We start from the raw sequence: 26713 nt of genomic DNA on the forward strand, positions 1-26713 counted from the left end.
CCGGGGCACGAACCCGTGTCCCCTGCATCGGCAGGCGGACTCTCAACCACTGCGCCACCAGGGAAGCCCCCAATTTACATTCTTAATTTCTCTGCCTCATTATCCTCAACTTAGGTTTGCAAGAATTATGTTGATTCTAAGCTTTGATGTTGAATTATCTCAGTGAATTGGAAGTATTATCTTAAACTCTGATGTTTGATTTTAAAGGTCTTTCATAATTGAGCCAATATTTATTTAGTCTTAATTTCTGCATAGAGAGGAAATAGGTACCAACTAAGAGTAAAGGCTGTAGAATTTAAATCCAGCCTCACATCTTGGGTCTAACAGTACACAGGAAAAATCACTTAATCCATTTATGCCTCTGTCTTTTCAACTTTAAAACTTGGGGTAGGGAGGCAATGTTTCTTTTAAGATTATTGTCATGAGGAATAACTAATATTTGCAAACTACTGCCTGGCATACTGTATATGCCACATTTTATGATATTTATGATATTGAATCCACTCAAATGTAGTACTTTGTTATCATGTCTCTCTAGTCTGTTATAATTTTGCCTATTTTTTTTTCTTTTATAATATTGATAACTGAAGGGTTCAAGCTAGCTGTCTTGTAGAGTGGTCCACAGTCTAAATTTATTTGATTGTTTCCTCACGATAGATTCAGTTTTAATATTTTCAGAGGAGTACTGTATAGGTGATTTTTTTTGTCCCCTATTACATTACATCAGGAGGCGTGTAATGTTAGCCTTTCTTATTACTGGTGATGTTAAACTTGCTCAAACTTGCTCACTTTGTTAAGGTAGAGTCTGCTGGTTGTAAACACAACTTTTTCTCTTTGAAATTAAAAGTTAATGGCAACCAAAGATTATCTTCTTCAATAACAATCTTTCATCTGGTAGGTTTTTGTCATTTATTCATGATCCTTGCTGGAATCAATTATTACATTAGTGGTTGCAAAATACTGATTTTCTACTTCTAAGAAAATGTTAAATTTCTTAAAAAAAATAGCTCCTGTAAGATGGCCTTTGGTTACGGTAGTCATTTACTGTTTTTATTTAGAATGTCTTAGGAAATATGTGAGAAAATTAAGTTCAAAATGTTGTTTTCACCTTTAAAGGTTGATCACTTAAAAAGTCACCTCCTAAGAGCTCAGGCACCAAAAAATTAAGAAAGTTTATCAGCAGTGTCAGTAATTAGATTTAGAAAATTAAATTTCTGTTATTAGTCCCATAGTTACCCCAGTTCCTATAATTCAGTTGGGAATTATGTTTTTACCTTGTAACTACACTTAAATACTGTGTTAATAGAGTCAGTGTGCTTATGTTTTTGCAGAGGAAGTTGTTGAGCATCCTGAGAAGTACAGAATATTTGAGGTGCAAGCAAAAAATTAAATCTTACTAATCCATATTGTTCTTAATGAGGATTTATTCTTTGAGAATAAATAAATAAATCCAGTCCCACGATATTGTAAGAAACCTTTCTAAATCTGTGTCACTACTGTTTATGTTGAACATTTACAGGGTACAGACAGCTAATTTACGTAATTAATGATGTAGTATCCAAAGAGAATGTTGAAGATTTTGTGTCTTATGGGCAAGTTGTAGGTTGTTCCTAAATTCATGGTTCACTATAGATGGAATTCATTATTGACAGCGAAGTCCTGTCCTTTCAGAATTAGAGGGAGGCCTCTACCTGACAGTGATGAAACTACATTTTAAAGTATTCTTAATTATGATTTTTCACTAATTCAGAGTTAATTGAATTGATAAGGCCTATTTCCAAAGCTCAAAGATAAATAGAATCATTTGAAATATTATCATCCATGTATACAAGTGGATTTATCCTGACCTTTTTGACTAGTAGAAATACTCATTTTAATTTTGCTACAATGAAAGTGGGTTCCTTCATTATTCATTTCAGTTTGTTTTTCTGATTCGTAACAAGAGCTTTTGTTATGGTTTTTAAGGAAAGCTGCCTTGAATTTATATTTCTCATAAGTAACAAAAATTTTATCTGAGAAAATATCATTTGTGCCCTTTGATGGAAGCAGTAACCATTTATGGAATAGTTGGGGACTTGGTTATTTGTTTTTTGGGTACTTGGGCTGGTACTTGATTTTTAACCTCTTACAAGTAGATGAGTGCCAAAAAGTACAGGACATGGTAAAAGATCGTACACTGGGGAAGTAGGTGTTTTGGGAAACGTTAAATTAATGTGAAATCTCTTAGACAAGAATCACTGTCTTACCACCTTTGTTGTTTGAATAGTCAGGGAAGGTTTTGTGGGTTTATATATATTATAAACTTAAATCTATGTATATAAGTCTAAAATATAGCCTATTTTTGAAAAAGCAATAACATTTTCTAGTTATAAAGTTAGTGCCTTTTCTTTTGCCATCTGCTAAGCTGATATACAGAGCACTGCTGATATGTTAAGAGTTATATAAACTCTGTAAGACTTAACCTTTTAGTGGCAGAGAAAAGTATTATTTCTGGTTAATGGTATACATTTTTTCTTCAGATAGTATAGGTAATGTATGTCTTGTCTGATTTAGGATCCTTGGAGCATTCCTGTATGTTTATGGAAAGCGTGATCTTTGTTTTACAAAATGGGAGACAGAGGCATGTGCTTTACCCATTATTTTATTGGGTAAAATACTGTCTATTCAGTATTTTACCCAATAGACACAATTAGGTTTTTTTCCCCATTTTATTTTGTTTTTCTTCTCATAGTTATTGAACGTTGAGTTTCAGTTAATTCCTTTTCTTTTAAGTCTGCCACTTGAGCTAATATAGACAACAAGCATCTGACACAAGGCAGAATTGTCTTCTGATCACAGTTCTATTGCTATCTCCATCTGTTGGTATGAAGAAGTAATGCTCTTGCCAGATTAAGCCAGTTCATTTTAATTTTAGCAGAAACAAATTAAGAAATAAGGAATTGTGCTGTTAATGCATTTTCTTTCCTTGTGACAGTTAAGTCAGTTTGAAGATGGAAAACTATCATGGGATGCCAGCCTTTGTAGGCAGATTGTCTTTGAGTTTTGTTTTTTTAAGGCTTTTTGTTAGTGGCATTAAAAGTGTCAGAGGGAGTTATTAAAAATCTGATATATTAACCATGCCTAGATTCCATACATTTTGTTCTTTAGGGAATTAGGGGAAGACATAATTATCTCAACTTTTGTCATCTGCGTGCAACAAAAATTTAATAGCGAGCAATCTCAAAAATCCTGGTAGTCTTAGCACATTGCACAGTTTCATGGGCTTTTGCATCATTGCTTCTGAATTGCTAATGAAGAGCTCAATATAGCTTCCGATGCATTTCAGATATTCTGGTTGGTGACTGGCTAGAGTGTTACTGACATCATAACATACAGCTGTTGACTTTCTATTGTCTCTGAGTCCTCGGCAAGTGCTTTAGTCTACTCCCGCAGCACTCTCCCAATGCCTGACTAATCAGCCGGCTGTGTGTGCGGTGAGCTCTGTAGAGGAGCAATGCAGAGCATCAGTTTACAGATACTATGGAAAGTACATCTTCATTCACTCTGTATGATGAAGCAAATACCAATACGATGAAGGTATGTGACTCTTAATTCACTTAATAATGTGTACAAAAGGTAATCAAATGTATGAAGAGTTATTCGTGCTCACTTAGTACCCTAATTTCTGCTAGGGAGATGTGTGGTAAAAATCCTTACTGTGTCCAAAGTGAGAGCATGTTTTTAAGTAGTTTTTGTTTATTTTTGCAAAGATATGTTTGTTTAGACTGATAGAATTAGGATTCATTTACTTCTCAGCTGTAGTACAAGTTTCTTCTCCCCTACCCCCCAGATTTGTGATACTCTTCATACCTTGTTGATAGAATGGTTTACCTGAGTGCTCACTGGTATTTCTGTATAGAAGAACAATTTGTCAGTCGGGAAAATGACTTCTCTTTCAGGTTCATCTCAAAACAGACATGCTGGGTGGTTTTTTCATCTTAAAATTTTCATTGTGGAAAAAATACAGTGTGGATGAGACTCTTGGAAATTAAAAAACTAAGAACCTTAATTTTCAAAATCTATGTTAATTTGTGTACTCCTTTTTGGGAGAAGGGGTAGAATAGTTTTTAAAGTGCTTATAATAGCAAAACCTAGATTTGTCCTTGCTCTGATTAGCATAATCAGATATCACATTGCAAAAGAGAGCAAGTGCTAAAACCAAACTAATTTTTGAGAACTGTCTGGTTTCTAACCATACTATCTAAAAACTTTGACATTTATCTTGACATTTTATGATTCTTCAAAACCAGAATCGTGCCATACAGGTGAACTAAAATATGTCCATTAGTGTATAATCGACTTGTTTGGAAGATTTTTGAGACTTTTTCTTGCTTTTTTACCTGGATTTAGCCGAAATGTTAACAGTATTTGGAATTGCTGTGATGTTTTCAAACCCCTCTCCAATATGTAACAATTATTTTGATCTTGAGAAATAACTCATCTTTTTTTAGAGGAAATAAGAGGAAACTCACTAAATGGCCTTTATTCAATGCTGAATATCATTACTCCTCTTTCTTTTGTTTCTTTCTCATTCCCAACTGTGTAAGTAATTAGGATCATGAAAATATTAATAGCTATTATTAAATTTAGGGTTTTTTATTAGATAACATTATTTCAACCTAATACCAGGAAATTTCATCATCATTTCTTTTTTAAGCTTCAGGTTTTAAATTTTATGTTGAATTTTATTAGATACATTATTTCAACCTAATACCAGGAGAATTTCATCATCATTTTTTTTTAAGCTTCAGGTTTTAAATTTTATGTTGAATTTTATTAGATACATTATTTCAACCTAATACCAGGAGAATTTCATCATCATTTCTTTTTTAAGCTTCAGGTTTTAAATTTTGTGTTGAACTACGAAAGAAAAATATGAAAATTAACAGCACATACTCTCAATTCTTACCTACAACTGCTTTTATCCATCCTTTGTTGCATTCCACTTTTCTCTTTTTTAAATATCTTTCCTCTTTTTCATTTATTCTGTTCTTTAGGTTTCTTTCTATGTCTCTCTCTCTCTGCCCCCCTGCACAGTGTGTGTGTGTGTGTGTGTGTGTGTGTGTGTGTTTCTGAGTGTTTGTCTCCCTTGCTGTCTGTCTCTTCTCTCCCTGTCTCCCTCCACTGGCCTTTTGGTCTTTCCCACTGTGTCTCAGTCTGTCTCCCTTTCTGTCATTGCTGCCTGGAGTCTCAGAGTCCCTCTCGCGCTCTGACTGCATCAGTCTCTCTGTCTGTCTTTCTTTTTCTGCTCACCTCACTCTCTCCCTCTCCCTGCTCTTTCCCTCTCTCTGTGGGTGTCTTCCCTCTCACTGCCCAGCTGTCTCTGCATCTGCCTCTCCCTTTCCCTCTCTCTGTCTCTATCTCTCCCTCTCCCTCTCTGTTAATCTTGTCCATCTTTCTCCATTTGTCTCTGGTGTGCCCTCCACTGTGCCCCTTCCTCCGTCTTTCTGTCTGTCCCCACCCCTTCCTTCTCCTGTCTCACCTTCCTTTTACTCCTCTGTGCCTTGCCTTCCCTGCCTCTCTGTCCCTGTTTGTGTCTCTAGTCTTCTTGCTGCTGTTCTGTCAGTCTTTCTGCCTCCATTTCTGTCTTCCTCTTGGCATTTTGCTCCCTTTTCCACCCTACCCCCAGGTCTTTCTCGTTCCCGTCCAAGCTTCACTCACACACATGCACTCTCCAAATTTTCATTGTTGTACAGGTTTTCAGTTTTCATTAGAACCAAATTTGCACTTGACTTTAAATGTTTTTTGGTTATTTAATAGCAGTTACTGGTTGGATTTTAATTTATGTTAAACTCTGCACTTACTAAAAGAAACTATTGGGTAATAATTAAATATATTTTAAATAAACAGATTTTACCCTTTCCTCAATGTCTTTAATTTTTTTAAATTTATGTTTCGGGCCTTATAAGTGGATTGAAATGATCATATATTGAAATTGTCGTTTAAAATATTTTGCCTTCCAAAGATACACATTTTAGACTGTTAAAGGGAATTCTTTTTCTCTTAAATGATTTTTCTACTAATTTTCCTGTTTTTTTAGAAAGCAGTTTTAGAATTTTCACTTTTCAAGATTCTTAAGACAATACCTACTTCATAATTGTGTTCCAGGTTATAGGTAAACTTGTATTTTTTTATACCTATATGGCTTTTTTTTTTTTAATATACCATTCTGTATTTTCCAAATGTGTTACCGGGGATATATGTTGGGATTTTTAACTTTTTATTTTGAAATAATTGTAGATTCTTAGGAAATAGCAAAAATAGTAGAGAAGTCCCATGTGTATTTTTTTAAGATTTTTAACATTTAAAAAATGTTTTTCTCAAGATTTTGTGCCTTGTATCTCCATATTTAAAATAGTTTGAGGAACAGAAATTCACTTAGCATTTACCTATTTACACAATCACAAACCTAGCAACTGTCATCATATTGTTTTTATTTTGTTTTGTAAAATAGATTAAGACAGCAAGTTGATGAAGGCATAGTATGTCTTAATGGCACTGTGGTTTTGTTTAACTCACATAGAGCTATAAGGGAACACAATTAAATTTGCAGTTAACAAGTTATATATGTTTAAGAAACAAAGATGTATAGATGAAATTCTTTTTCACAGCTGAGTTAAATGTCACTTTCATGTATAACCCTCCCTCCTGTGAAATTATGTAGCACTTCTCTACATCCTTTTGGTGCCTCTACTGATTGTCATAGTTCTTGTCTATGCCATATAATCAGACTCCTGGTCATGTGGGGCATGGGGTAGGAGTGAAATAGCACCAAAACAAAAAACAAAAAACATTGTCTCTGCAAATCTTCTTGTCACACCTCCATAGCTGAGCAACCCCCATTCTGATTGAAGTAAGATATCTTTTAATAGAGTTAATATAATGATTTTTCTCAGTTAAGTTCCTCTAAGCCCTAGAGTTCTACAGGTGTACTTTAGTAACTAGAGAAAAGCTTGAAGACCAGTTAATATCTCTCGATCCAGCCCAACTTCTCACTTGAAAATTACAAGCTTGTGTAAAATATATATATGTGTATCTATGTGTGTGTGTGTGTGTATACATGTGCATGTGTGGATATGTGTGTGTTTCTCCAGAGCCTATACATGAATCTTAATTAACAACCCTTGTTTTATATCATATATGACACACATATAAAAATGTTGTATGTAACATGCATATATAAAATATAAAACAACAGTTGCTAACTAGGCTTTATGTATGTGCTTCTAGACAACCAAAAACCCCTAAAACCAAACCAAATATCTGTGAACATACACGTCCCTGAGTGCTGCATCTCTGCAGAAAGGATACTTGGGTTTAATAAGTTTCTCAAGCAGGATTCTTTTATGGTCTAAAAATAATTAAGAATTACTGCTTTGAAACTAACACACCATTGTAAAGTAATTATACTCCAATAAAGATGTTAAAAAAAAAAGAATTACTGCTTTATGGTATCTATAAATCATTATTTAATCTACTATGCTGATTTGACATCTCTCTTTTCCTTTATTTTCAAATAGTTAGAAGAGTATATGATTTCCTTTTTCAACAACAGGCACTTACACAAAAATCATACACCATTTGTTTTGTTTTGTTTTTTTCAAGGAGTTTGAACATATGCAATGCTGATTACCAAGCACATCTGATGGCAGGCTATAATATAGGATCACCAGAGAGAGAGAGCAGAATGTTTTATTATCTCAGTACTTTGAAAGTGCTAGCTAAACCACAACTTCTTTTAACAGGTAGAAAATGAATGACAACAAAAATTGTAGACTGAATGCCCCCATTGAATTCCAGTGACACAATTGTAAAGAAAGCAAAAGAAACTTATTAAATATTAATAACTGCCAAAACAGTATGATGTAGTGGACATAGCTTAAGGAGTAATGAAAGCAAGCCATTAAAAAATTCAGTGTGAAATGTATTACACTGTATCTATTCATTTTGTGCACAGCCATAGGAAGTTGAACCAATTAAATTGGACAGAACCTTAGGTACCTTAAAGAGAAGTTATATCTGCTCACTGTACAAGTATAGTGGATAGTGTGAATTTCTGGAGACCGGGAGGTTCTCAGCGGTGTTCACACATGCCTAGCAGCAGCATCTTCAAGCTATAATAGTGTTTGCACTTCGTTGTACACATCCTTTTATAGAGTATGAAGGTAGATGATGGCCACTGAAAGACAACACCTGTTCTACCTCAAGCTGTTTTTAAGCTATTTTTACTGACTATGAAATGCTCTTTGACTGAAAAGAAATAAAACATTTTTGAGCCTTTTTCCCCTGAACAAAATCCCTAGGTGCTTTCTTGAAAGAGGGTTGTGATCCTTTGTTAGAAAGAATGTATAGTTGGCAGTTCAAGAAGTGAAGAGTGGCACATTAGTAGTTATAAAACAGAATGTCTGCCAATTGTAACCTAAATTAAAATCCTGTAATGGAAACATTTTTGTCATAAGGAGGAAGTGGGTCATGTTAGACCTAGTGATTCAAATGCTAGAGAAAATGAAGTTTCACATGTTGATGAAATACATTAAGCCATCAAAGAACCTTCGGGTGGATTAGATAAATGTGCCAGGAGCCCAGCATGAATTTTGCGAAGACTCTTTGATGACAGAGCTTAATACTTTTAAGGCCCGCAAAGAATTTCCATTGTGATCCTGTGATAAGAATGAAATGCTAGTCATGGATAAAAAGTACGTAGAGATAAATTCATTTAGTTATATTTGTAGTACAGAGGAAAAAAAAAAATCAAGTGAAATAGAGTTCTGAAGGAGTAAAGGCAACACCACATCAGAGTCTAGCTAAAATACCGTAAAGACAGAACGCTTCTGATAGAATGGCCTGGGACTTGCCACAGTCTGTATAAAGAAATGCCTTCTCATTGATGGCATTAGGAGTGGCTGAATAAACTAGGATTATGCTCATCATATTCACTTTCATTCAGGAGCTGTAAACTACAGACATTATCATATCTGTAGCACAAAATTGTCATAACCTAGCACAAAATACATTGGCAGGAACGTAATGAAGGAGACTAGACTATGCAAAAGGTTGATAACTGCAATGGCTTGTGACATTAAGTAACCCAGGGTTAGGCCAAGCTTCACAGGTTAAGGGCACGGTCCTCCACAAGTCTGCCCTCACTTCTGACCAACTGGCTACAAATTCGAAGGTTCCCGTTACCCCTTCAGGTTTGAAAAATTCACTAGAATGACTTACAGAACTCAGGAAAGCACTGTACTTAGGATTACAGTTTTATTTTAAAGAATACAAATCATAACCAGCCAAAAGGAGGGATACATAGGGCAAAGTCTGGGAGGATTCCAAATGCAAAGCTTCCCTTTTCCTCTCTCCGTGGAGGTAAGATGTATTACCCTCCCAGTACAGAGATATGTGACAGGATATTGCAGTTTGGGAAGCTCACCCAAGCTTCAGCATTCAAAGTTTTTATTAGTGTTTCATTACTTAGGCATGGTTGATTGAATCATTGGCCAGTCAGTTGAACTCAATCTCTCAATCTCCCCCCTTCCCTTCCTAGAGGTCATACTGATATCATGTTGGCTCAGAGCCCCAACTTTCTAATCACACGGTTAGTCTCTCAGGTGTGGCCAGTCCCCATCCTGAGTCATCTCATTAGCATAAATTATGTAGGGGCCCCACCATAAGTTACCTCATTAGCATAAAATATTAGGACCCACCATCAGTATTCCCTTCACTCCAAAAATTCCAAGAATTTAAATTTATTTATTTTTTGGCTTGCCACATGGCTTTTGAGATCTTAGTTCCCTGACCAGGGGTTGAACCCAGGCCAAGGCAGTGAAAGCACTGAGTCCTAACCACTGGACTGCCAGGGAATTACCCAAAATTCCAAGAATTTAGAAACTACCTCCCAGGAACCGGGGACAAAGGCCAGCCAAATGCTTTACTACACAATATTTTATTTTCTAACTGTTGGTAGTGTCTTTGGTATTCTTTATTAGGGAAATAATTTACTTTTATGGTTCTCATTATAAGAGATAACTCTGAAGTCAAGGCTGAATAAACAGATGTTTTGGGCTTCCCTGGTGGCGCAGTGGTTGGGAGTCCGCCTGCCAATGCAGGGAATGCGGGTTCGAGCCCTGACCCGGGAGGATCCTGCATGCTGAGGAGCGGCTAAGCCCGTGAGCCACAACTACTGAAGCCCACGCGCCTGGAGCCCGTGCTCCGCAACAAGAGAAGCCACGACATTGGGGGCCCTGCGCACCGCAACAAAGAGTAGCCCCCGCCATAGCTGGAGAGAGCCTGCGCATGGCAACGAGGACCCAACACAGCCAAAAATTAAAAAAACAAATTTTAAAATAACTTAAAAAAAAAAACTAGATGTGTCTCCCTTTAAATAGCTCCCTTTAGCTGGTTCCATAGCTTAAAAGCATCTCTAAGTAGATAATATACTATGTAAAGAATGAATTACAATCAATTCAAACTCAATATGGAACAAAAATCTATATTCTCTCTTCATACATGCCCATTATCTTAATTTCTCCTCTCACATCCTCATTATCTGTGCTCAGTTTCCAGAAGTCTAAACCTTTGAATGTTCTTTATTTCCCAAAGCACAATCAGATGGTAAGACCAGTCTTTTTTCTTCCACGTGGTCTTTAAAGGGAATCTTATTATGTGCCAAGAGGTCTTATCACAGCCTGATTTATTTCAGTCCTGCATTTAACATATATATAGGGAGCTCCCGATATGGTCCATGATAGGTTTAGAGTTAAGGCAAAATACATTTCCCCCTCACTAGCACTCTGTTAGGAGGTAACTTATAAAGCCTTCAGGTACAGAGTTACATTAATGGCCCAGACTTTATTGCATTGTCTCTTACCTTCATCTGCCAATATCTAAACACCTTCCGAATCTCACCAAGTTGTCCCAGAATTCTCCAAGGTATCTCGTTAGCTCCTGAACAGCCCTTCCATGCTCTTTCAATTTTGTACTTCTCTGGCCCATGGCTCTCTGCCGCTTTTGCTAGTGCTTGCCATAAATGGGCTCATGTCCCTGCCAAAAGTTCTGTCTCCTAGAGCTCCCGAATATGATTAGTCTTCAGTGTGCCATATTCGCTAGAATCTAAGCTGTCTGTCTCCCCCCTCTCCCCTGCTTTGGTTCTCTAATGGAAACACTTCCTTTAGCTTCCGCTTCAGCTCAAACTAGAACCCCACTACATAAAAATATAGAAAGACTTCTTTTAGGGCTCTAGCATACCTAACATCCAACTTTTTACGTTTTGATTTGGCTTCTTAAGCACTGTATATACGGTGATATAACGTCAGGTCTGGAAATGGCTGTGAAAGGACATTAGCCTGTCCAATAGCCAAGTAGGACCTGAGCTGTCTCGTTTCAGTTACTTCCATTGCACTGACTTCAGTTAAAGAATCTCAGAAACCTCCAGTCTTGTCATCTACAGACTTCCCCCTGGAAGGACTGTGCCTAAACAGTTCTGGATATTGGAGTCAGCAGTAATGAGGCCCCCCAATGGACTCACTCCAATATTTATCCTCACCCATCATTCCTCCCAAACTCCACGGCTGTCCCAGCTTCCTCACTTGTAGCAAATTAATGTTCTAGGTAAAATAGAGAAAGTGTTTATATTAGATATGAATTCCCTCAGTTTCCTGTCACGTTCCCTTCAGTTTCTGAGGACAGTGAATACTTGTAAGGCATATCTCTTCATTTGTGCTTGTGACCCCAATTCTTCATTTCTTTCCACTTCAGATTTTCCTTCTCAGTCTCACCCTTTTTGCCTTTTAAGCCTCCAGCCTCTCTCCATCCTTTCTCTAGTGGCCTCTTCTCTTTGCTACACGCTTTCTATCGTGACAGCCTTCCCCTAACTTTGCATCTCCTGCTAACCTTGTTACCAAATCCAGTAGACTCCTTTTGTTCCTCCACCTTCCTACTTATCTCCTAAAGGTTTGGTATTCCCCAGGGATTCTATCCCAAGGCCACTAATTTTCTTACTCAGTGGTTTCTCAGCAACTTCATCTAGGTTGATAATTCAGAGCTTCCATTTATACAGCGATTCTACCCAGTAAATAGCATCAGCCCTGCCCTCTGTCCTTAGCACCTGATCATCCAACTCCCAGTTAGATTTCTCCACCTGAATGTCCTGAAGTTACCTTAAATTTACTGTATACAAAACTGAAATTATTGTTCTGCCCCAAATCCTCTTTTTCCCCTCCTATGTTTCCTGTTAGTGGGTAGCAAGCACACCTACACCCTTATTGTATCCTGTCATAACTATTCTGTCGCATCCCTAAACTTTCCCCTGACCACCCCTGTATCTAGTTGGCTTCCCCCAGTTAATTACTTTCTGTTATATCAACCTCTTCATTTCTAGAGGCAGTATATATAGGTAGTGGCTAATAGCAGGGGCTCTGGAGCCAGACTACCTGAATTCAAATCCTAACTCTGCCACTTAATAGTCATGCAACCTTGGGCAAGCTGCTTGATTTTTCTCTGCCTCAGCTTCCTCATCTGTAAAATGAAGATAGTAAGAGCACCTACCTGAAGGGTAGTTATAAGGATTAAATGAAATATCAATAATACAGTTAAAGCATTGGGAATAGTGCTTCATCAATAATAAGTAGCTATTTAAGAGTTTGTTGTTAATATTATTGGTTTTAACACACATATCACAATCAATAATTGTCTTGTTTATTTTGTTTCTGCAGTAGAATGTAAACACCATGAGTACTGGCGATCCTGCCTGCCTGGCTCACTGTTATATCCTCAGCACTTAGAGCAACCAACCAAACAATGAGAATGAATGAATGAAATCTCCTTTTCCCTTTTCAGCCTTCACCTCTTAATTCTTTGTCTAAACTCTGTAGTCACTTTCCATCTCAATTCTCGTAACATTTTACCTGCTAGAACACAGTCCATCTATATTGTAGCTAAAATAATTCTCCATGGCTTCTCTTAAAATATGCTCCTCTATTATTCAAGGCTTTCTGTCCCTTATGAGATCAATACCAAACTTCTCAACTTCAAATACATCCACCCTTTGATGTTATTCTCCTGTTAGAGCATTTTTAATGAAAAAAATGTCAAGACCAAAAAAAAAAAAAAATTCAGTACTTAATTATAACAAGCATTCAGTACCTACTATTCAGAATTAGCAAATGTTAACCTTTTGTTGTGTTTGCTACAGATTTTTTCTTTAAGAAATAAAATAATAAAGACATGATTAAAACCCCTTTGCTATGTCACTAGAAACCCATTCTTTCTCCAGAGGGAATTACTAACATGAAATAGGTGTGTATGCTTCCCATTCATGATTGTGTGGTTTTAAAATGTTTACCTAAGTTGCACTGTATTATAGAGATCATTCTGCTTTTTCACTAAACAGTCTAACATTCTTTTGGGGACTTGTATTGATACAGCTTTAGTTCATTCATTTTAATTGTTTTAGCATGCCGTGCAATATGAGTATACCATAGTTGTTAAGCTTTTTATTTTAATCAGTTGACATATTGGTAGACATTTGGTCTTTCCCATCCTTTAAAATAAAACAATTCAGTGAATACTTTTGTACGTCTGCTCATGTACGTGTATGAGTCTCTTCACTGTGTAGATCCAGAAGTGGATCTGTTGGGCACAGAATAGGAGGAATTTAAACTTCGTTATCACAAATTGTTTACTAATGTGAACTCACAGTGTTTGAGAGTCTCCATTCACCGTGCCCTGCCAACTCTAGCTTTTATCACATTTTTTTGTCCTCAACCTCAGTTCATACTCTCTATTTCCGTTAAATGGGCTTCTTTTTCCTTCTCCAGTTTTCTACTCAGAATGCAATGAATTTGTGTAACACCTTACATCGCCATATAACTTTTTCCATAAAAGTAATTTGTCTCATAATATGGTAGGACTCCACTAATAAATTATTCCCTCCCGATCTTTAAACTTAGCAAGCCTTTTCTTCTCTTTTTTAAGATCCTCTTAAAATTATTTTATGTATTTGTTGATAAGTGTCATTATTAACTTCCTCATTTGGGTTTAACAAACTCTTTCAGGTCAAGGTAGTTCTTTTCTCTTTTGGTCATTTTAAATAGTATAGCTAATACTTATTGCAGCTGTACTACTTTCTGAAGTTACTCAGTAAACTTTTATTGGATGACAGCAACTGTTTATAAATCACATAGACATTTAGCATTTTGAAATGTTGCTGCTTGTATTCTTGTTCAAGTAACTGACAAGTGATTGACTCTGAGAATGTGAATTTCCACTATTTCTAAGTAGAGCATAAACAGTGGGGGTTTTTTTGCCTTTCTCCCTAGAGGCCATTAGCCAATTGGTTGTGTCAATTCATAACCTTAGGAGAAGCTGTGTGTTGGTTTTGTGGGTTTGGTTTATTTTATAAATGCGCCTGCCTGATTACATTTTTTCTCTAAGGGAAGAAATACAGCATTGTGTCCATCTAATGAAATGACATTGAATAAGGGAGGAACAATGCTGTGTGTTTTGCCAAATTCTATTCAGGTAACTTCAGTGATGTGACTCTTCCCCCCACCCCAATATTCATGTGAAGAGAACTCTTTTTTTTTTTTTTTAACCTGTAGGGCCACATTTCTTTCCTCCCACCAAAAAATTTAACTTTGTGTGTGTGTGTGTGTGTGCGTGTGCGCGCGTGCCATGCAGCTTGAGGGATCTTAGTTCCCTTACCAGGGATCAAACCCAGGCCCCCGGCACTGGAAGTGCAGAGTCCTAAACACTGGATTCCCAGGGAATTCCCTTAAATAATTTTTTTAATGTTTTATCTAGAATAAACTGGTTTTCATTTTGTGAAATTAGAATATTTATTCTAATAATATTAGAATATTATTTTTGATTGCTTAATTCTTTAATTCTTTTGTGCGGTAGAACCAAATATTGGGCCATAGGCAGAATACGGTGATCCTTTGAATTAGCAGTATCAGTGTTTCATTTTTATTGCCGAAAATTGTATCTGACATTTTCACTGGAGAAACTATTCATTCATAGACTGCATATACTTCCCAAATGTTGATCCTAATTCTGCCCTGCTTTGTTACCTGGAGGAAGGCACTCAACTACGCATAGTTATCGTTTGTAAGCTCCTAGGCTTCATGTTGTTCCTTCGCCACAAATTGAATCCTTACTGCCAGCCAAGTTTACATAGTTTAATACTTAAGATCACAAGAGAGAGAGAGAATAAGAGAAAGTGGATGATTACCTGACAGTTCTGATAACTCAGTAGTGATTAGCCTGACTGATGGTGGATAAGAAGTCAGTAGTACATAGCTCCTATCTATGTGAAAAGGATAAGTTTAGTACTTTCTGTCTTGAACACGTTACCGTTACCACACGTTCTAAGTATTTTTGAAATAAAGATGCTCTGTAAGCCCAAATTGCTCCTCTTCTTGGTACACCTGAATGATGATACAGCACTATGGGTAAGAGCTTACAGCGGAGCACCTGTCTGCCCCAGTTCATATCCTGCTTCATATCCCACTCTTACCAGCTATGTGACTTATTTGAACTTGGACAAATCAATTTCTCCATGCTTTAGTTTCCTAATCTGTAAGACAGGGATATTAATAGAACCTACTTTCTAGAATTATTGTGAGCTTTAAATGAATTAATTATGAAAGGTATTAGAACAGTACCTGCACATGGTGAGCTATTTATGAGTAGTTTGGGTGGTAGTTATTTGTATTTCTTTTGTAAATTGCAGTTCCCATTTCTCTCTCCTTTTCTCTTTGATTTTAAGACCTTGTTTACTTTACAGATTTTGGCACTTTTGTGTTGGAAATATTTTTTATTACATCATGTGCCTTTTAATCTCTGTTATATTTTTGTTGTACAGAAATATATTAAAACATCATTGTAAGTTTTGTTAATATTTTCCGTTGATAGCTTCTAGATTTTTACATCATGTTTGGGAAGGACTCTTTCACCCAGTAATTATAAAGTATTTCCTATATTTCCTGTACTTTTATAGTTTTAGTTTTTTTAGGTTATAATCTTTAGTTTTCCCTTTAATTCCCTTTTGCTTATGGTGCTGAGGGGGTGCCAACCTTTTTGTGCCTAAGGTTCTGAAGATTTTATTATGTCTACATACATACATGTGACATTTCTCTTTTGTTGGCTACCTGGTAGCACAGAAGTTGTATGTAATCAAATCTTTGGTATGTTCCTAATAAGTAACATGTTACCGAATGGAAGAATGTTTTTTCAAAGTTGAGTATGAATTTTGAGCACATATATCCATCTCTTTTAGGTTGAAACAGAGTCTGAGAAACTCAGTTTTTCAATATCACTAACTGTAGGTACTCAGATGTGTGCACTTAATAAATGCCAAGGTTTTTTTTCTCTTAAGTTGTCTTTCTATTGTAGAAACCTACCAGATTCATTTAAGTTCCTTAATCACTTTGACTTACTGTATAACTATTTATTACATTAGGATGCATTTAATTCACTCCTAAGTGTGGTGGCAGAGATGTAATATGATGTGTCTGTGCCTTTATGTACTTGACGCGTACACGTCCACACAGCCTTAGGTAACTGTAAAAGGGTAGGCTTTGTGCCAAGATAAAAGGGATTTTGTTTTAGCGAATACCAGAAAGCTGGAATACCTCTTTTGCTTAAAGATTTAGAGAGGAAAACATTTGTATTTAAGACAAAGACATTAATATTCATGAGAAGAATGCAAAGCTTATGTGAATTTTGGATGTTAAATGAGAAGGCGCTAGTGAGAGCCCCTTGAGGCTGTTGCACTCCCTCCCGTAACTTAGCGCGCGTCCACACAAACGCTTGTCCTTCTCTGCCGAGCTTTGTAGGGTACGTGCACGAGGAGGCCTGAGGTGTGCAAAGCCCCTGCGCACCTGTGGCGGGCCTGCTGTCAGTCTCCCATCATGCAGGGTGTAGCCAGGACACAGCGGACTAAGCCTCATCCAGTTGTTGCCCTACGGCGGTTCTAGCCATGGAAGGAAACTAACATTTTAAGGAGTGCCCACTGTGTAAGAGAGGCTGTGGCCGAGTGCTTTGCATTTAAACCATTCAGTTCTTCTAACAGTTTATCAGCTAAGTATCTTTTCCCCACTTCACAGTTTAGAAAATTGTGACTCAGAGAGATTAAGCAGTTTACCGAGGTTGTTAACTGGAAGCGCTGGGATTTAAACTCAGGTCTAAGGCTAATGCATTTGATCTTTCTATTATACCAGTTGTCTCCTTCCCAGGCAATAACTGGCCATTTGGTTCAGCAACATTCATTAATCTGTTGTCAAGTGGTGTGGCTTATTAGCAAGTATTGGTCTTACAGATTGGTTGTATGACTTTGGACAAGTCATTTTATTATACTCCTGGGTGCTAATAACTTGCATGGTAAATTATATGATTGGACTCGGTGGTCCCTAAGGTTGCACAGGTCCTCAGAGGATCTTCTGATGTGTTCACCTTTTCACATTGTGCCTCTTCCTCATTACCCCTTGCAGCTATTACCTTAGTGATGCCTTATTCATTTCATAAATGGATTACAACCATGCTTCTTTAGAATTTCGATTTTAAAGGAGACATGATTAAATCCCAAAGTCTGCAGGAACACAAAGAATTTGGCTGCTTAGTGAGTGCTGCCATCTTGTGTCTACCATTTTATGAGAGAAAAATTTTTTAATGAGAAAAATTATATTTAAGTATTTTTTGGTTTGTTTTGGGTGGATTTTTTTTTTTTTAAGCCTAGCCATTTGATTTAGTGGCCCAGAACCTTGGTCATATTGAGATGACAATGTCAGTTAAAAACAGTTTTGACATTTGTTTATGATACCTCCTTTTCTGTTATCTTGTAGTCAAACAGAGTGACATTGAGATGTGAAAACTAATGTGTATCTGTATCAGGGTTCTAAATAATTCCATTTCAAAATTGTTTTTTGAAGAGTTAGTATAAGATGTGAATTCTTCTGTGATGCATGCTCGGCAGTATTAGTATTTTATCTCTTGGTACTTGGACCTCATTATGCTCAGTTGTTTCACCTTAAAATTGTGCTGTTCTGTTTATTGACAACAAAATTGTCAAAGGAAGATGGAAGAGCTGTATAGGATTTTTAGAGTGTTTTTTTGCTGTGATGTAGTCACTTACACCAGAAAAGTTTTAAATGAAACTAACTTTCAAAACAGATGACACTGAGAGAATTTTGGCATTAGTCTTTCAGATGTCTTTATAAATAGTCACGCCACCAAAGAAACGCAATGTGCGTTTCTTTGAAAATGTTAAATGGCTTATCATAGCTTTTGTTCTTTTGGACTTTTAAAAACCTGGAATATGATTATTTTTCAGAATTACTGTCTTAAGTCCATAGAGTTGTAGCTCTGGAAGGAAACTCTAAAAATCATAGTTCTTGGAGGCAAGTGTTCCTGGTTCTGATCTTGGGAAAACCTTTTAAAACGAAAATTATATCTCCCTTACAAAACAGACCACAAACTTGGTTTTTAATACATTCCCTTGCTTTCTTCTTCCTTCTGCTTTTACTGCAAAACTCTCTAGGTGGCCTCATGGCTTACCCAGGCTCACAAAACCAATGCATGTCAGAATTGGTTGTAATTAAGTGTTCTGGCTCTTGTTTAGGACAAGAAAATAATAAAGTCACCAACAGTAATATTTTTCATTTCCAGTTTACTGTGCAGTGTTTCATTTCCCTCGGCTATTTTGTTATAATGTTTTCTTTTGTTTTAATTTTAGGCCACTGAAAGGAATGATATATTTGATCCAAGACAGTCCATTTCAGTCCAGGAATCTACAGTGGTGACAAGGACATGGGACTCCTCCTGCCAGATTCCAAATTGGTCAAGACAATTGACATCCTGGCTGACAACTGTGAGAAAGAACCTTGGATTATTTTATTTTATTTTTGTGGGACACCACAATCCCAAATCCATAGAACACATCAGGTAACCTGTCTTGTCACTTGAGAAAAACATCTCACTTTTTCTTTCAAAATCTTATATACAAAAAGCAAGGAGCCAGAGTACTTTAAGTACCCCCTTCCACCTTAGTAACCTTACTGTTTTGAGAATGAACCACTTAACTTTGGTGTGGATATAATTAAGGAAGACTTTTTTTAAGCTTTTCAGATGTATTTATGGATTCCTGAAATCTGTTTAGATACTTAGTTGCAAAACATTCTTTCAGGAAAAGAACTCTTGAATTTTCTATATAGGAAAGACAAGTTCTACTGGTTTTTTCACCCCCCTCTAGATTTTATTAAGAAATTTTCAGAAATACGGAGAAGTTGAAAGAATTTTACAGTGAACAGCCATTTAACCACCCCTGCATTCTATCATTAACATTTTATCTTACTTGCTTTAACCTGCATCTGTCCATCTATATCCATCCCTGTACCTCTCCATCAATTCATCTACATTTTTTGATGCATTTTGAAATAAGTTGTCTTTGTCCTCACCACACACACAAAAATTTAATTAAGTGGTGTGATGGATTGTGTTAATCATTTTGCAGTATATAAGTGTATCAAATCATCACGTTGTACTCCTTAGGCTTACACATTGTTATATATGAATTATATCTCAATAAGGCTAGAAAAAACCAAGTGGTTTACATCAAGTTCTGCTGTTCAAGTTCACATTTCTCACATGTCCTAAAATGACAGCTTTGTCTGATACATTCCTATTTGATATTCAGTGTAAAGTCCCCATTGTTGTCTTAAACTCACTAAAGATATGAAATATATTGGCATCTTATATATTTGATCTATAGAGCCCATATGTGTTGTTTGGCCCTGAATCACATGAGTCAGGAGAGTTTTCAATGCTTGATTCATAACGCTAAACAGTTATTAGTGAAGATTCACAACTGTGTTTTGTATAGAATGTTACTGTCTATTTTTTAAGTTATTTCCTTTTGGAATTGCAGGTTAATGTAACAAATTAGAAATTTCAGAAATCTAGATGAAAGCTATGACAGGAAAATTTTTTTTTTCACAGGGTAATACTCATCCCTTCAGAGAAAAAGATTTCTGATGTCATCTAAATATGCATTTATAATTCTCCAGCCATTACCTTACATCTCAATAGGGCTTATTCCTTAATGTTTCTTGGGAATTTTCACAAGTGGTGTGCACATCAAAATCACCTCATACCCTTATTATAGCCCTTATCTCATTGTTTTATGATTTTTTTTTTAATATGTCTGCCACTAAACTGTATTTTACAGTTCCTTAGAAGCAGGAATTTTGCTTCTATCCGTGTATATTTTACATTATTCCTGGAACATAGAAGGCACTTAGTCAATGTTGTGCACTAACTCAATGTAAGAAATATTTCAAACTGAATTAAATTTTTTTTTCTTGCTTGCTAAGGCTTCAAGTTCCCTGTAGAATTCTAAAATAACCTTTGCTAATGAGGATGTCTGATACTGTTACTGTAAAAAATGAAACTGAAACAATGAAGGATTTGGAGGCAGAAGTGAAAGATACAACCGGAGTTGAAAATCTTATCAAATCTGAAAACTATGGGAAGATTTTGGCAGAGAAGAATGAACATTGCATTGACAACAATATTGATTTGCAGGTAAACAGGATTTTTTCCCCTGGCTACAAATATTAAATATTCTATATATAATTATACTTTTCATACAAAACTCACTTTCAGAATTGTAAAAGGGTAAGTTGACCTTTTGCGACATGCCTACCAGCTGTTTTTTGGAGTCATCTGGATTAGCTTGTTGAGTCTAGCTCTTTGGTTTGCTTGTATCATGTAATATATTTCTTTTTATTTGTATGTGGCCAATATGTTTTTTTTAGTGGTTTTATACTTTTTCGTTCCATTCTGCACCAATCCGTGTTGTGAGAGTCGAAAATAACCTAAGATTAGAGGAGATTAGAATTAGAGAGATTGAAACTGCAGGAGTTGTATTGGCAAAAACAACCCTAGGGGAAGCAATTGATCAACTATGACTGAGAAAAGAGGTTGGTGGGGGAAAAAAGGTCACTTGAGGCTTTTGATGCTACACATGTATGATGACTTAGAACTAACCACTCAGAAGGCTTTTAATTCTAGGCATGGATAGAAATTGATGAGTTGGTCCACAGATTCAAGATAGATAAAAATTGTTTCAAGTAGTACTCACAGTGTTCACTTCTCAGTGTTCCTGTTATCTATTGCTATACAACAGCTGATCACAAAACAAAGAGCTCACAATTTTAAAACAACATTTTGTTTTTTAATATCTCATGATTTTTGAGTCAGCGTTTGGCACAAGGGCTTGGCTGAGTGAATCTTCTCTCATACAAGGTGTCAAAAGAGATCCCTTGCTGATATTTAAATGGCAGGTTGGCTGGCCTGGAAGGTCCACAACTGTTTCACTCACATATCTGGCCCCTTGGTGGGAATGGCTGGAATGTAGGTTCAGCTGGAACTGGGAGCACCCACCTGTGGTCCCTCCAGCACAGTAGGCCCAGGTAATCAGACTCATTATGGGCGACTCAGAGTTCCAGAAAGAATGTTCCAATAGCCGAGCAAAGCTGCAAGCTTTCTTTTGACCTAGGCTCAGAAGTCTCAGAATGTCACTTCCACTGTTGTCTTTTGATGACACATGTCAATAAAGCCTGCCCGGATTCAAGGGAGGAGGCATAAGACCCTGCACGCGGGCTTTTCTCTAGTTGCGGTGAACGGGGACCACTCCTCTCTCTGGTGCGCAGGCTTCTCATTGTGGTGGCTTCTCCTGCTGTGGAGTACGGGCTCCAGGCGTGCGGGCTTCAGTAGTTGTGGCTCGTAGGTTCTAAAGCACAGGTTCAGTAGTTGTGGCGCATGGGCTTAGTTGCTCCGCAGCATGTGGGATCCTCCCGGCCCAGGGCTCGAACCTGTGTGCCCCGCATTGGCAGGCAGACTCTCAACCACTGTGCCACCAGGGAAGCCAAACATTTCTGTTTTAGTTTAACCCTATGAATAAAGAATTCTGTTTTTGGAGAAAATATTCTGTCATTCTTTCTACATCCTAAAGACCTTGAGGGCTACATGCCAAAACTTATACCTTATTTTTGTAGAATAATTTAAGAAGTTTCTTTTAAAGGTTATTTCATTCCTTCATTCAGTCAAAAACTTCATTCTTCATTATATGCCAGAAATGTGTTAGAAAATGATAGCAACTCATACAGCAGTAAAAAAGCATTTAGGCCCCACTGATTCAGTATAGTAAGGTGGTAATTATCTAAGAATTTGGAGGAGTAACATAATTTTTCTAGTCATTTTTAGTAATAGCACTTGCAAAAAAATGTCATGCCTGCAGTCAGTACACTCAGTGATGGCAGAATGCCAGTATCCTGATTGGATCAGAGAAAATGCTTAAATTCTATTTCATTTGTGATTGAAATAGTAAAAGATTTCCTTCTAGTTTCTTTTCTACACCTAATGTTCACTCTTCCAGGTCACGTTTATCAACAAGCGATTAATTTGGATTATAGCATACGTTGAACTTACTGCAGGTTCGTTTCCAGACCACTGCAGTAAAACAAATACCACGATAAAGCAAGTCACACGAAGTTTCCCAGCATATATAAAAGTTATGTTTATGCTCTACTGTAGTCTGTTAAGGGTGCAATAGCATTATGTATTAATTCGTAGTGAACTTTTAATTAAGGTTCAGACCTTAATTAAAAATACTTTATTGCTAAAAAAACTGCTAACCATCATCTGAGCCTTCAGCAAAGCATAATCTATCCTTTTGCTGGTGGAGCATCTTGCCTAGATGCTGATGGCTGCTGACTAATCAGGGTGGTGGTTGCTAAAGGTTGGGGTCACTGTGGCCATTTCTTAAAATAAGACAATGAAGTTTGCTGCGTCAGTTTACACTTCCTTTCACGAACCATTTCTCTGTAGCATGCAATGATGTTTGGTAACATTTTACCGACAGTACAACTTCTTTCAAAATTGGAATTAGGGCTTCCCTGGTGGCGCAGTGGTTGAGAGTCCGCCTGCCGATGCAGGGGACGCGGGTTTGTGCCCCGGTCCGGGAGGATCCCACATGCCACGGAGCAGCCGGGCCCGTGAGCCATGGCCGCTGAGCCTGCACATCCGGAGCCTGTGCTCCGCAACGGGAGAGGCCACAACAGTGAGAGGCCCGCGTACAAAAAAAAAAAAAAAAAATTTAGAATCAAATCCTCTCAGACCCGGCTGCTGCTTCATCATCCAAGTTTATCTAATATTCTAAATACTTTGTTGTCATTTCAATAATTTTCACAGCATCTTCACCAGGAGTAGATGCCATCTCAAGAAACCACTCTCCTTGCTCACCCACAGGAAGGAACTCCTCGTCTGTTAAAAGTTTTATCATAAGATTGCAGCAGTTCAGTCACGTCTTCAGGCTCCACTTCTAATTCTAGTTCCTTTGCTATTTCCACTGCATCTGCAGTTACTTCCTCCACTGAAGTATTGAACCCCTCAAAGTCATCCAGGAGGGTTGGAATCAAATTCTTCCAAACTGCTACTACTGTTAATATTTTGACCTCTTCTCATGAATCACAAGTGTTCTGAATGGTACCTAGAATGGTGAATCTTTCCAGAGGCTTTCGATTTACTTTGCCCAGATCCGTCAGAAGAATCACTGTCTGTGGCAGCTATAGCCTTACAAAATGTATTTCTTAAGTAATAAGACTTGAAAGTTGAAATTACTCATTGATCCATGGGCTGCAGAATGGATGTTGTGTTAGCAGACGTGAAAACAACATGAATCTTGTACATCTCCATCAGAGCTCTTGGGTGACCAGGTGCATTGTCAGTGAGTGGTAGTATCAATATTTTGAAAGGAATCTTTTTTTCCGTGCAGTAGGTCTCAACAGTGGGCTTAAAATATTCAGTTAACCATGTTGTAAATAGATGTGCTATCATCTAGGCTTTGTTTTGCCACTGATAGAGCACAGGCAGAGTAGGTTTAGTATAATTCTGAAGGGCCCTAGGATTTTCAGGATGGTAAATGAGCACTGGCTTCAACTTAAAGTCACCAGCTGCATTAGCCCCTAACAAGAGAATCAGCCTGTCCTTTGAAACTTTGAAGCCAGGCATTGATTTCTCCTCTCTAGCTATGGAAGTCCTAGATGGCATCTTTTTCCAGTAGAAGGCTATTAGATCTTCTGGATAACTTGCTGCAGCTTCTGCATCACACTTGCTGTTTCACCTTGCACTTTTATGTTACGGAGATGGCTTCTTTTCTTCAGCCTCATGAACCAACCTCTATTGGCTTTAATCTTTTTTTTTTTTTTTTTTTTTTTTTTTGCGGTACACGGGCCTCTCACTGTTGCGGCCTCTCCCGCTGCGGAGCACAGGCTCCGGACGCGCAGGCTCAGCGGCCATGGCTCACGGGCCCAGACGCTCCACGGCACGTGGGATCCTCCCGGGCCGGGGCATGAACCCGCGTCCCCTGCATCGGCAGGCGGACTCTCAACCACTGCGCCACCAGGGAAGCCCTGTTGGCTTTAATCTTCCACAGCTTCCTCACCTCTCTCAACCTTCACAGAATTGCCGAGAGTCAGAGCTTTGCTCTGAATTAGGCTTTGGCTTAAGGGAATGTTGTGGCTGCTTGGATTTTCTATCCAGACCACTACAACTCTCTCCGTATCAGCAGTAAGGCAGTTTCACTCTACTGTTGTTGGTGTGTTCACTGGAGTAGCACTTTCCTCCAAGAACTTTTCTCTTGTGCTCACAACTTGGCTGATTGCTTGGCACAGCAGCCCTAGCTTTCAGTCTGTCTCAGCTTTCGATATGCCTTCCTCACTAAACTTAATCATTTCTAGCTCCTGAATTAAACTGAGAGACGTGTGACTCTGCCTTTCACTTGAACACTTAAATGCCAGTATAGGATTATTAACTGGCCTGATTTCAGTGTTATTGTATCTCAGGGAACAGGGAGGCCCGAGGAGAGGGAGAGACACGGGAACGGCTGGCCGGTTGGCGGAGCAGTGAGAACACACACACATTTATTGGTTAAGCTTGCCGTCTTACATGGATGTGGTTTGATGTACCCCAAAACAATTACAGTAGTAACATCAAAGATCACTGATCACAGGTCGCCATGACAAATAAAATAATAATGACAGAGTTTGAAATATTGTGAGAATTAACAAAACGTGACAAAGTGAGCAAATGCTGTCGGAAAAATGGTGCCGATAGACTTGCAGGGTTGCCACAGACCTTCAGTTTGTAAAAACACAGTATCTGCCAAGTGCAGTAAAATGAGGTATGCCTGTATTGCATTTCCTCCCATGTCTGTTGTGTTGCCCTTGGCAATAAGCACAAAAACGTTTTGACGACTATTCTTGAATCATGGCCCAGTTGTTCATACTACAGGAGAATTTCATGCATTCCCCAAACACTTACTGAAAACCTATTCCATGGCAAGGACATAGTGTAGCAAGGAAAAATGGGCCTGGTCTCTGACATCACATTCCGTATAGTATGGTGACTATAACGACTGGGGGAGGAACAAGGAGAATATGAGAATTTGTTTTATGTTAATCCACTGAATGCTATATTCGTTGTTTACTCAAATGTTTATTAAGAATTTACTGTATGTGGGTATATTTTACTCTGCTTGGAGATTTTGAAGTCCAAGATGCCTCTGTGCAAGGTGTCTGGCAAGGGGCTTACAGTTGGAATAATATACAGAGATTTAAGTAATGGAAATTAGGAATGAAGTATATAAAACTAGGAAAAAAATTGTCATTCTGTTTTCACATAATGTAAAATAAAGTCAGCTGTTTTAAGAACCAACAGGGAATAGAGTGTCTTGTTTAAAAAATAATCCGGTTATTATAGGGAGTTACCTATTATGAAATGCCTTTTTAAAAAAATACTACTAGGCATTTCATCTTCTTTTGGTACCTCTAAAATACTGCCTGAAGGTTTAATTTTAAATAGCAACTATTATTTTTACTCAAATTTTAGATGTATGTGCCAGTTAATGTAGGTTCCCTATTAAGAATTTTGAATTAGTCAATATATTCTCTGCTTTCCTCTCTATCATTCTGAAAGTCAGCTACCGTGAATATAATTTATGTCTGTTGTCTTCCTTCAGCATAGTAATATTTAAAGTGACTTAGGGGGCTTCCCTGGTGGCGCAGTGGTTGAGAGTCCGCCTGCCAATGCAGGGGACACGGGTTCGTGCCCCGGTCCGGGAGGATCCCACATAACGTGGAGTGGCTGGGCCCGTGAGCCGTGGCCGCTGGGCCTGCGCGTCCAGGGCCTGTGCTCCATGGCGGGAGGGGTCACAGCAGTGAGAGGCCCACTTACTGCAAAAAAAAAAAAAAAAAAAAAAAAAAAAAATGCTCCGCAACGGGAGAGGCCACGACAGTGAGAGGCCCGCGTACCGAAAAAATAAAAATAAAGTGACTTAGGGAAATGGAAATGTTTTCCTAAGGAAGCATACATTTCATCCATTTCCAAGTCTTAATTTCCTGACCATCCCCTTAATATTTTATTTAGAAAAACTCATTTTTAAATGAAGGGATGTCATAGTATAAAACTGTAAAGAAATCTTATGATTTTCTACTATTTGTTAAGGATAACATTTACATAAAATGTTCTTCCTTTGTTCACTGCTATGTGATCCAAACCCAGATGATCCCCTAGTGCCAGAGATGGCATGGATCTATAAAACAGACAGAGATAAGTACAGCAG

At 37.6% G+C, this 26713-nt stretch overlaps 1 protein-coding gene across 1 annotated transcript in view; it reads left to right on the forward strand.

Annotated features, from left to right (window-relative positions):
* LOC103089719 (R3H domain-containing protein 1) overlaps window positions 1-26713 on the forward strand; it is a gene marked incomplete at its 3' end in the record, with an annotated part of 118910 nt that overhangs the window by 48080 nt on the left and 44117 nt on the right. The window contains exons 2-3 of the mRNA XM_007464008.1: window positions 18767-18975; window positions 20403-20613. Of these exons, the coding sequence (XP_007464070.1) occupies window positions 20443-20613 (171 nt within the window). The remainder of the gene's footprint in view (window positions 1-18766; window positions 18976-20402; window positions 20614-26713) is intronic.

This window comes from Lipotes vexillifer, unplaced genomic scaffold (assembly GCF_000442215.2).
Source record: "Lipotes vexillifer unplaced genomic scaffold, Lipotes_vexillifer_v1.1 scaffold233, whole genome shotgun sequence".
Lineage (NCBI taxonomy): Eukaryota > Metazoa > Chordata > Mammalia > Artiodactyla > Lipotidae > Lipotes > Lipotes vexillifer.